The following is a 12,145-nucleotide window of genomic DNA, read 5'->3' as shown; positions in this document are numbered from 1 at the left end:
CCTCACACCATCAGTGCATCAGCAGCTGCAGTGCAGTGGAACAGCAGTGTCTCCATAGTGTTGGAAAAGCTGTTGTTAGCAGCAGGCACGCCAAAGTTCCAGATCTAGGCAGCCATCATCCCGGGCGGTTAGCCACACCACCTGGATCTATCACTCCTTAAAGTTCTGTGAGGTTAAGAGGGGAACATGCAGACAGAGTGATGGAAGACAGTTGTAGAAAGAGGGAGGGATCTACCGAAATGGTGTGAGTTATTGGTAATTCAGTTTTGGGAGCTCTCTCTCTGTCTCTGTCTCTCATTATCTTGACAGATGTTTTGTATTGAAGGCTTGACATCGAAATTGCTTGGCTTCAAAAAGATTGCATGTGTTTCTTCATCTTTGTTCCTTTTTGATTTTCACTAGGACCTGAAACAAGTTGACCGTTTCGAGGACTGGCCGGACTCCTACATAAAGCATGTGTACAGCTCATCTGATAAAAATGCTCAGAGGCACATGAGCAGTTGGGCAATGAGGAATACCAACAACCACAATTCTCGCATATTGAAGAAGTCATGTCTTGGTGTATTGGTTTGCAGCAATGACTGCTCAGCATCAGATGGAAGGAAGACATATTTAAGACCTGCAGTATGTGACAAAGCAAGGCAAAAGCAGCAAAGTAAGTTTGAGAAACAAGATACTTCTCCCGGATAATTGCAATTACTATTATTTTAAAACAATATTATCAAATCACAAGCATTACCAAGGTATTAGAAAAGAGTGATGATGGAATGGAAGATTTTGAAGCCGAGTAACAGATCGAACGAAGCATATTGGTAAGAGCAACAGACATTATAGATCAGAGGCATTAAAGGATAACAGAAGGGAGACATAAAAGGAAATATGTGACACACCCTCATGTCAGTATTTTTTGCATTCTAATATATTTCACCAATAGAAGGCCCAAGTAAAATCTTTCAAAACATGAAATCCCAAATGAGTAAATAAAAGTATGAAATGTAAGAAAAATTGTTGGAATAGATTACTTTAGAGAACAGATTAGATGACTGATGGACCACACTTTTGGTGTCCTTAAGAATAGGGTTGAAACTCTAGGGAGCATAAAACCTGTTACAGAGGAGCTAAATATGACACAGTGGATTGTTGTGCTCAAATTTCTATCCAATTCTCCCACGCTGATGACACCCATGGCTAACCTATATATACCCTTCAGCTACAGGGAGAAGAGTCTCAGCAGTAGGCCAACTCTAGAGCTTTCTTTGCCCTAGTTGAAAATCCCCAAGTGTGCCCCATCACAATTACACCTCAGTGACATATATGTACATACACAAAAAGTGGTAACATTTTAGTGTAAATGCAAGTTACTTTGGTTGGCACCTATAAAACTTGCACTTTGAACTATAATTTAGTAATAAAATCAGGTAATGATTTTGTGTGTTCAGGGTGACGGATGTTGTGTTACAGCAAACAAATGATGGACGGAATGCTGAAAATGCAAACATTCTCCCCCAGTCAAAAGATCTGGGTTAAATCCATCGTTCTTTTGCTCACTACGCACCCCAGTTTGGACCCAGCCATTTGCAAATCAGTCTTGACCCTGTGCCCTATGGGAACAGTCCAGACCGAACTGCCAGGCCAGGTCCTCCCTGGACCGGAAAGAAGCATCCTGGGACCGGTTTCAGAAGATGTCACCCTTCTTCAGCCCAGCTAGCTTGAATCCAGTGGTACAGTGAGCAAGGGACCCACGTCTGGGCATACCCATCCCACTTAGGGTGAAAGGTGTTACAGCAAACAAATGATGGACAGAATGCTGACAATGCAAACATTCTCCCCCAGTCAAAAGATCTGGGTTAAATCCATCGTTCTTTTGCTCATTACGTCACCCCAGTTTGGACCCAGCTATATGCAAATCAGTCTTGACCCTGTGCCCCATGGGAGCAGTCCAGACCAAACTGCCAGACCAGGTCCTCCCTGGACCGGAAACAAGCATCCTGGGACCGACTTCAGGATATGTCACCCTTCTTCAGTCAGGCTAGCTTGAATCCTGTGGCAGAGTGAGCAAAGGACCCACGTCTGGGCATACTTATCCCACTTAGGGCGAAAAGTGTTACAGCAAACAAATGATGGATGGAATGCAGACAATGCAAACATTCCCCCCCAGTCAAAAGATCTGGGTTAAATCCATTGTTCTTTTGCTCACTACGACACCCCAGTTTGGACCCAGCCATATGCAAATCAGTCTTGACCCTGTGCCCCATGGGAACAGTCCAGAACGAACTGCCAGGCCACGTCCTATCTGGACTGGAAACAAGCATCCTGGGACCGGTTTCAGGGTATGTCACCCTTCTTCAGCCAGGCTAGATTGAATCCTGTGGCACAGTGTGCAAGGGAACCACGTCTGGGCATGCCTATCCCACTTAGGGCAGAAAGTGTTACAGCAAACAAATGATGGACGGAATGCTGACAATGCAAGCATTTTGCCCAAGTCAATAGATCTGGGTTAAATCCATCGTTCTTTTGCTCACTACACCAGGGTGATGGATGGTCATTACCTAAAAATAAAAAAAGAAAGCACCATGTGAGAAATTGGCATATTAATTGAAGGGGGTGATAACCCAACTCATAATAATCACAATCCTTGTCAGGGTGAACCACTATAGTCACTAAATTAACTTATGCTTAACCATATGGTAACTTGACACAAAGTAGTCAGGCTTAACTTAAAAGTAAAAGAGAAGTACCAAACCAATGTAGAAAAATAGAGAATATTTTAATCAATAATATGACACTAAACGACTAAATTACAATGAGTAAAACTGTATATATGAGTTCTTAAAGTTTTTTTTTTTTTTTTTTTTTTTTGTTTTTGAAACCGTTTATTGCAGTTCGTAAAAGTTACAGGTATGGGCCTACAACCATCCGGCCGGCCGCTAGAATGACAAAAACATATTGCACACATACAATAAAAGTCTCTAGGCAGTGCAGAGCAGTGAAACAGGAGTAATCAATGGTGCAGGCCACACAGCTCCAAGCCCACAGTACGGTTCCCTTTTCTTGAAACAAAACAACACCAAAAAACCACACCCGCAAGGCAACCCGCGATCCAAAATAACAGCACGTGCTCCATAAGTGGGGGATCCAAACCAGCAGCAAAACTCTGGAGAGGGGAATGGGAATAGATCAGGGACTGGGGGACCGCGCGCCCGCGGCTGAGGGAGGGGGGCCGTCTAGGGAGACGGAGCAGGCGAGGCAGCCGGTAGCAGTGGTGGCTCACAAATACCCCCGCGGTAGGCGTTCCAGGGGCCCCAGAGTTTCACCCACGCCCCAGGCTTACCTCTCGCCACATGCACCACCTTTTCACGAAACATACACCAATCCATATGCTCTTTCCAGGCCGACACCGCAGGGGGCCTCTGGGATCCCCACAATTGAGCAATGTCGCGCTTGGCTATCATGTATCCCAGAGTCACCCACCGCGTCTGCGGGACGGAATAGTCATTCGGTTCCCATACATTCAGCAAGCATCTCCTCGCTTCAGGCAGCAGCGCAACACGCGTCACCACACGCAGGACCTCATGCACACCACGCCAGAATCGCTCCACCTTCGGGCACTCCCACAGTATATGCATGAAAGTCGCCAACGCACCACAGCCACGCTTACACATTCCATCACCAGCAAAACCCATACGCAGAAGCCTTGGCCCCGTCACGTAAACCCGGTGAAGGATCTTGAGCTGGACGAAACGAAGGCGAGCCGGGATGGCCACCTCTTTCGGAGAGGCCACCGCGGAAATCCAATCCTCATCGTCCAGCTCCAGCCCGTCGGCAACCCAAGCCTCGCGGAGACTAGTCAGCAGGCACGATCTATCGTTGATCAGTTTTTTGTATATGAGGGAGATCGTGCTGTCCGGGACATGGCCATCTAGGACTCTGTCCTCCAGGGGGGAAGACTCCGGAATGGATGCGACATCCGAGAAGACGGAGCCCAGCGCATGGCGGACCTGTAGGTACCGAAAGTACTCACTGCCCTGCAGCTGGAACTCCGCCTGCAGAGTCTCAAAAGTTTTGAATCCCCCTCTCGTCCAGAGATCTCTCACCGTGCTGATTCCGATCGTGTCCCACTTCTCGAAGCCCTTCGACGTCCACAGGGAGCCCAACCTCTCAGACGCATACAGCGGTGACGCCCGGGTCAAACGGTCCTTCCACCCCATAGCTGCATTAGCCGCGTGCCAGACACGCACCATGACACGCGTCGGTCCCGTCAAACGGGAGTCGGGCGCGCCAGCGTAGAGCGCTCGATTGTAATCGCCACCGGGCAGGAGCATCTTATCCATCTCAAATGCCGGGTTCAGGGCGGGCCCGTAAAGGCCATGATTAATTGCAGCTAGTTGGGAGGCCCAGTAATACCGTTTGATGTCAGGGAGGGCGACCCCCCCATCGTACCACGGGAGCGTCAATTTAGCCAGAGCAATGCGCGGCCTCCCGTCCCAGAACAGGCGCCGCTGGAGGCCCTCCACCTCACGGAAATAGCGTGCCGGGACCAAGTCCATAGTATTCTGGAGGGCGTAGAGGAAGCGTGGCAGGGACATCATTTTAAACAAGGCCGCTCGGCCGAGCGGCGAGAGCGGCAGACGCCGCCAGCGCACCACGTCCTCCCTCAAACGCCGGAGGGGGGGTAACAAATTCCGCTCATAGCGAGCCTCCGGGTCAAGAGTGATATAGATACCCAGGTACCGAAAACCTTGGGAGGCAATCTGGATCGGACAGTCCCGTGGTAGGGCCGGAGCCTCCCCGGAAAGCACATATACACAGGATTTCGCCCAGTTGATGACCAGGCCTGAGTTGCGACCGAATGAACGCAAAACATCAACCAGGACGATCAGTGGTTTACGCGGGGAGGCGAGATACAGAAGGATATCGTCAGCATAGAGGGACACACGGTCCTCATGCTCGGGGGTCCAGCGGAGACCACGGATAGAAGGGTGCCACCGCAGCCACTCCGCCAGGGGCTCCAGGGCCAGGGCAAACAGGAGAGGCGACAGGGGGCAGCCCTGTCGCGTACCCCGCCCCAGCGCGAATGGGGCCGAGACTCGCCCATTCACTACCACCTGCGCCAATGGGCCCGAATATAGCAATTTGACCCAGCTAATGAAACCCGGGCCAAACCCGAATTTTGCCAGCATCGCCCAGATGTATGGCCATTCAAGCGTATCAAACGCCATGGTGGCGTCCAAGGACGCCAAGATGGCCGGCTCCCGCACAAATGGGACACGCGCGAGCACCCCGTGCAAGCGCCGCAGATTGAGCGCCGTGTTGCGGTGCGGTATAAAACCAGATTGGTCTTGGTGGACCAAATCGCCCACCACGCCAACCAACCTGTTGGCCAACACCTTGGCGAGGATTTTGGGCTCCGCGTTCAAAAGCGAAATCGGCCTATAGGATGTGACCCGTTCACGGGGCCTCCCCTCCTTGTGGATCACCACAATTGTGGCTAGACGCTGGTCCGGCGGGAGGGAACCCCGCGAGTGGGCCGCAAGGAACATCGCGCGCAGGTGGGGCGCCAACACATCCGGGCGTAGCTTGTAGAGCTCGATGGGAATACCATTGGGGCCCATGGCCTTGCCGGATGCAACCGAGCGGATAGCCAAGGCAATTTCGTCCGAGGTGGGAGGGGCGTCCAGCGAATCCCTGTCCTCCACCGTTAGGGAGGGCAGTGCGATGTCCCGAAGCAGGGCATGGGAGTCTGCCTCCGAGCAGGGGGAAACCGGGGAGTAGACTTCGCGGAAATAATCCGCGAAGCAGGAGACAATGGCTTCCGGCTCAGTGACACACGCACCATCAACACTCTCAATCAAAGGCACCACACGGCTCGCTCTCTCCCTCTTATCCAACCACGCAATCAATTTGCCAGCCTTATCACCCACATCATACAATCGCCCCTGCTGCTCTCTACTGAGGCCCCTGGCCGCCTCCGTGACGAGGGCACGATAGGCCGCCTGCTTTAGGTGTAGAACATGCAACTTGTCGTCTGTTACCCCGCTTCCCAGGTCACCCTCCAGTTCTGCAATCTCGGCCTCTACCCGGGTCACCTCCTCCCGCTCGCGCCGCCGGGCATGGGAGATAAAGGAGAGGGCCTCCCCTCTAAGGACTACCTTGAAAGCCTCCCACAGGGAGATGGCCGAAGAGACCGACCCCACATTCTCAGCGAAATATCGCTGTAGGGATTTGATCAAATCAGCACGAATGGTGGGGTCGCGCAAATACCATGCATTGATTGGGGCCACCCTGCCATCCCCCCTCGGGAAGACATCGAGATGCAACAACAATGGGGAGTGGTCTGAGATACCCCGCGCCAGATGGCGCACCTCCCCCACCCTCCCTGCGTGGGCCGCCGGGACAAGGATGTAATCAAGCCGCGAGAGGCTACCATGGGCACCCGAGTGGAAGGTGTACTGTCGCAATGCAGGATGCTTTAATCGCCAGCAATCCACCAGGCCCAGCGTGTCCAGAAGGCCGGGCAGCCACGCCTGTGCCCGGGGGAGGTCCCTAGGGGGATGGCGATCCATAGACCCAGAGGCTACCGCATTAAAATCCCCTCCAACCACCAGCAGGCCACTCGGAAGGTCCAGAAGGAGGCGCCCCAGGTCCGCAAATGTGGTGGCTTGTAACCCAGGCGGGACGTACACTGATATAAAGATAAACACTCTACCCTCCATTCTTCCCACCAGAACCGTGTAGCGTCCCCTCTCATCATGGCGCACCTCATCAATCTCCAACGGGAGCGAGTTCTTGATCATAATACCCACCCCCCGCGAGCCCGAGGTGAAGCCAGAATGGGCCGCCAAACGATATCCCCGCCGGTTCATTGCATGAAAGGAGTTACCTATAAGGTGCGTCTCCTGCAGGAAGACAACATCTGGTGAAATACGTTTTAAGTACTGCAGGACCACACCACGCTTAATCCTATCCCCCAGGCCGTTAACATTCCATGACAACACAGCCAAATCCCTACCCCCCATCATACGTCGAAACAATCGGTCGTCCCCCATCGAGCATCCTGAAAACAACAACATAGTAGCGGGTTTGCCCTGCGGTGCTAACAAACAACACCCCCCCCCCACCCCCCGGTCCCAACAAAACTCCCCCCTCCCTGCACCCCTGCATGAGCCCAGACAGCCCCCCCAAAGTGCAGTGTGCCTGTCGCCCCATAGCTAAAATACTAACTAGTCCCCCAGAGGAGGAGGGAAGCCCCCAACAGACCCCGCACGACCTCCATAGGAGGGGAAAATACGCAATCAATAAATGGTGAAGGAACAACGTCCAGAGCAAGGCCTATGCAGTCACCCCTCAATTCTGCTCCGGCGGGCCCTCCTCGCCAGCCGCGCCCCCCCCGCCCCCCCGGCCCCGATCTCCAGGCAGAGTGTCCAGCCAGTCCCCAGCCGCCTCGGGCCGGTCGAAGAAGTGAGTGCGACCATCCACCTCTACCCTCAGCTTAGCTGGAAAGAGCATTGAGTACTTGAGGTTCAGGTCCCTTAGGCGACGTTTAACACCAAGAAAGCTCTGCCGCTGCTTCTGGACCGCCGGGGTAAAGTCTGGGTAGAAATGTACCTCCATGTTGTCAAGCTTGACCGGTCCCTGTTGTCTGGAGGTCTGGAGGATAGCATCTCTGTCCCGGAAATTAAAAATCCGGGCAATGAGAGGCCGCGGCGGGGCACCAGTCTTAGGTCTGCCCCCGGGGACCCGGTGAGCACGCTCCACCGCAAAAAGCTTACTCAGCCCCCGGGGCTGGAGATGGGTCAGGATCAACTCTTCCACGAAAAGATCCGCCGCCTCCGCCTCTCGTCCCTCCGGCACCCCCACAATACGGACATTATTCCTCCGGGCCCGACCCTCGGAGTCCTCCAGTCGCCGGTCCATCAGGGCGCTCGCCTGGCCAAGCCGGCGCACCTCCTTCTGGAGGGCCACCACGTCTGTCGTGAGGCTCGTTGTGGTGTGGGCCAGGGAGTCGACTCGGTCGTTCGTTTTGGACAAGTCTGCCCTCACAAGGCTCACATCCACCAGGACCGAGTCTATTTTTTGCGCTAAGGTGTCGAAACGCTGGTCCACCGAGGCCTTCATCTCTGCGATGGCGCCCATGACGTCCCGGAGGGTCAGATCCACCGGATGAGCGGATGGCTCCGTCGGGCCCACCGGGGATGCACGCGATGTCTCCGGAGAACCCTTCTGGAGCGTGTAGCGGTCCATACTGTTGGCCTGGAGCGCCGTGCCACGGCGGGTCGTCTTCACCTTCGCCCGGTCGCCATCTTGTTTGGTGGACATGCTGGCTCTTCCACCGTCGTGCCAAGCACCCCAAACGGGCCGCTGTACCAAGTCACGGGTGCCAGGGGGGGGGCAGGGGCGACCACCGAACCGCGGGTCAACCCACCGCCGGCGGGTCAGCCGGGCTCCTGGACAAGGCCACACCACCACACCCCGCTCCGCAGTCCGACCCCGCCTAAGAGCTAGGAGGGCGCAAAAGCGAAAGTGAAAGTGCGGGGTACGCCAGTCGCCCAGCCCCGTTCGCCGCTGTTATTCACTTTGTCCCCGGATCGCCCCACTACTCCAATCCGGGGGGCCGGCAAGGAGAAGGCCACAACCTTCGATCGATGCTCCCACCGGCGTCCGGGGTCCGATTCGAGCCCAAAAAACGGGTGGCGCCTCAGCTCCGGTTCCCCAACACAGTCCCCTCAACAAGGACAGGATATCGCCAGGATTAATTCAGGAGGTCGCGGAGGTCCTCGGGAGCCTCGCACCTACGCGGCCATCTTGGTTGCGCGCTAGGCTCCTCCTCCCGAGTTCTTAAAGTTTGAATTAAAAATAGCGTGGGAAAAGTGTCAACCACTCTAATTTGGTCGCACTATACCGGGTGAAAGTCAAAAGTTAAGGCCGACTGCGGTACAACATGGGTCCAATTCAGGGACCACGATTGTTCCAGTGGAAAGTTTACCTTCTGACTTAGAAACTTTTATGGAGGAAAAGTGGTCATTGACAAGTCATCGGTGGGGCAAGTTGCAGGTTGGATCCAAAGCGGGACTTGACAACAGTGAGTAGCTGAAGAGCAGGGTCCTGGTGCAGTCATCGAAGAGGGCAGGAAAGCTCGGAGTGGACGAAGTCCAGAGTCCATGCTGAGGAAGGCCTAAACATTGGCAGCTTAGGCTCGATATCGGTCTTGGTGAAGCCCTTTACGTTCTGACTTAGACACTTTTCTGGAAGTTGGATCTCCTTCAGCAGAGCAAACCAGCAGGCTGAGGACTCTCAGAGGAAAAGGGGGGAAAAAGGGTCCGAATGGATAGATCGCACGTGGGCAATGCGCCCTTTATTTCTTGAAACTTGATACAAAGAAATTCCACCAGACAACAGGGGACAATTTTGTGCCCTCTATATTCCTGTACGCCCTAAGGAAGGCCCAGGCCGGATGGCCATGTAAAGGGACGAAACATGTGTTGGCTGTAATTTGATGTTGCTCACCCAAGAGAAAGTCTCAGTATCCCTGAAACTGCATAAAACACGTTTGCAAAAGATTGAACTGCACTCTAGAATCTTTTCCACAAAAAAACACAAAAAAACAAGATTTGTCCTGACACTCCTTTGGAACCCCCAGCAAGCTGAAGGCAACTGGTGCTTCAGCCTCAAAAGCTGTGGCTTCAACTGCGATCCTAGTCTCCACCGGTTCTCCTGACAAAAAGTTAGCAGAAAGTTTCTAAGCCCAAATTCTTGCAGTTTGGGGTCAGGAGAAGTACACTCGAAAAACGATCTAAGGGTCCAGGAAATGGGGAGCACCTCTTGGGGGTCAGTACTCACTCAGGTTGTAGAGGCAGAAGTCAGCAGGAGGGTCCAGGGCATGGCCAGTTGGAGCTGGGCTGCTGGGCAGTTGTTGGGAGAGAGGCCTTTTGAAGCTTGTTGTGTCCCCGTACCTCAAACAGGAGGTTAGCCAAATTACATTTGAAGTCACTTCTTGGATACTGGGTTCAGGGCAAGCAGGTCCAGTCTTCCTTCAGGTTCTTCAGGCAACAGGGCAGTCCTTCTGATTCTTTACAGGTCCAGGAGTGTTCTGGGGAGAGCCTGTGGGGTTCACTTTTATGCTCAGTGCCAGACTGTGGGTGGAGGGCAACCCTTAGTTCACCCCCTAATGCAGTTCTGGTCTGTTCTCCCTTCCTTCTGGTTTGGTGCCAGCCTATTTAGTGAGGAAAAAGGGAGACAGGCCTAGGTGTCAGCTACAGCTGCCAGTGACATGGTAAGCAACCTTTGAAGCTCAGGTAGGGGCTGAGCACCGCTCCAAGGCCATTCTATCAAAGGAGTACCCTTGCCCACACCCAGAGCCCTTTTCCCACTGTCTGGGAGCAATGCATATCTCACTACAGGCAAGCCATCTGGGGTCAGCTGATAGCTGGGCACGGGCAGGAAAGTCTTCTGGTGTTAGGCTTGAAAATAACAGTTTTCTAATAGTGTCATTTCCAAAATAGTAATATTACAACTTGACCATTAATTTGGACTTTGAGTATTAGAATGAGTCCTTGAATATGTTATGTTATGTTATATTAATTTGTTATGCGCACAGCTACTCCAGCCAAGGAGCGTCCCGGCGCAGAGACAAGGAGAAACATAACACAACAGGAAAAAAAGACCTAAAATGGACAACTAAAACAAGAATGTTTTAATAGCTCTCCGGAAATACAGCAGATCATCTAACTGACGGACTTCAACTGGGAGGGTGTTCCAAATTAGTGCAGCTTTCACGCTGAAGGAACGACCCCCCATCCGGCTGAGTCTAAATCTGGGGACCACAGCAAGGGCCTGGCCCTGAGATCGGAGACTGCGGGTGGGGACATAGAAAGAAATACAGTTGGACAAGATTTCAGGGCCTATACCTCTTAAGATTTTAAAGGCCAAACAAAGGACCTTAAAAAGAATACGCTTCCTTACAGGGAGCCAATGCAGGGAGCGGAGGACATTCGCCACCGGGCAAAATCTGGGTAGGCCAACAATGGCTCTAGCCGCAGCGTTTTGAACTCGCTGTAGGCGAGTTAACTCAGCCTGGTTGGCCCCAGCCAGGAGAGAGCTAGCGTAGTCCAGACGAGAGATGATAGTTGCCTGGACTACAAGCTGTCTGGTTGGGGCATCGAAACATTTAAGAACTGGTCTAAGTCCTCTTAACAGACCAAAACAACCGGCTGCAGTTTTTTTGGTATGCCCTACAAAGGTAAGGCCAGCGTCCAACCAGACCCCCAGATTTTTCACCTCCGACACCGAGGTCGGAGTGGGGCCCAGCTCAGAAGGCCACCACTGATCGCCCCATAGCTCTACTCCCTTCCCGACAACCATTACCTCCGTTTTTGTGGCATTAAGCTGGAGACAGTTTCCTGTCAACCAGCTAGCCACCGCCTTCAGTCCAGACTGAAACCTGGGGGCATCTTGTTGTACATCCCCGCTGAGAGTAACCGCCAGCTGAGTGTCATCGGCATATGAGACCAAAGTTAGGCCCCACTGCCTCGCGACATCAGCCAGCGGTCTCACGTAAAGGTTGAACAACGTGGGGCTCAGCGAGGACCCTTGCGGAACCCCCATGGCCAGAGGCTGGAAACTGGACGTGAAGGGAGGGATGGCCACACAGAAGGAGCGGTTGTCCAGGAAGGAGCGGAGCCATTGCAGCGCCAAACCACTGATACCAATCTCCTCGAGCCGATGCAGGAGGATGCTGTGAGATACCTTATCGAAGGCGGCACTGAGATCTAACAATATCAGCGCCGCCGTCTGACCAGCATCCAACCTTGCACGCAGATGTTCCACCATCACAAGAAGAGCGGTCTCCGTGCTGTGACCAGCACGGAAGCCATTCTGTGTGGGGTCGAGGGCGTTGGTCCGGGCTAGATGTTCTGACAGGGCCAGATTAACATGGGCCTCTGTCAACTTTGCCAGCCAGGGTAGCAGCGAGATGGGACGAAAACTTTCAGGCTTAGACGGGTCCAAGGAGGGTGTTTTAATAATGGGGGACCCCACCGCCTGCTTCCATTTAGTTGGAACTACCCCCGACTCCAAGGAGAGGTTGACAAGGGAACGCACAACAGGGCGTCCCATAAAGGTCTGGTCTCGAAAGAGAGCAGGCCTCACT

At 53.3% G+C, this 12,145-nt stretch overlaps 1 protein-coding gene across 2 annotated transcripts in view; it reads left to right on the top strand.

Moving 5' to 3' along the window:
• Positions 1-12,145, top strand: part of GCM1 (GCM transcription factor 1) — a 289,129-nt gene that overhangs the window by 66,871 nt on the left and 210,113 nt on the right. For both annotated transcript variants that reach the window (XM_085610845.1, XM_085610844.1), the window contains exon 2: positions 403-655. In XM_085610845.1, coding sequence (XP_085466971.1) covers positions 403-655 — 253 coding nt within the window. The remainder of the gene's footprint in view (positions 1-402; positions 656-12,145) is intronic.

This window comes from Triturus cristatus, chromosome 6 (genome assembly GCF_964204655.1).
Source record: "Triturus cristatus chromosome 6, aTriCri1.1, whole genome shotgun sequence".
Taxonomy (NCBI): domain Eukaryota; kingdom Metazoa; phylum Chordata; class Amphibia; order Caudata; family Salamandridae; genus Triturus; species Triturus cristatus.
Note: the sequence above shows the minus strand (reverse complement) of the source record. Positions and strands in the feature narration are given on the sequence as shown.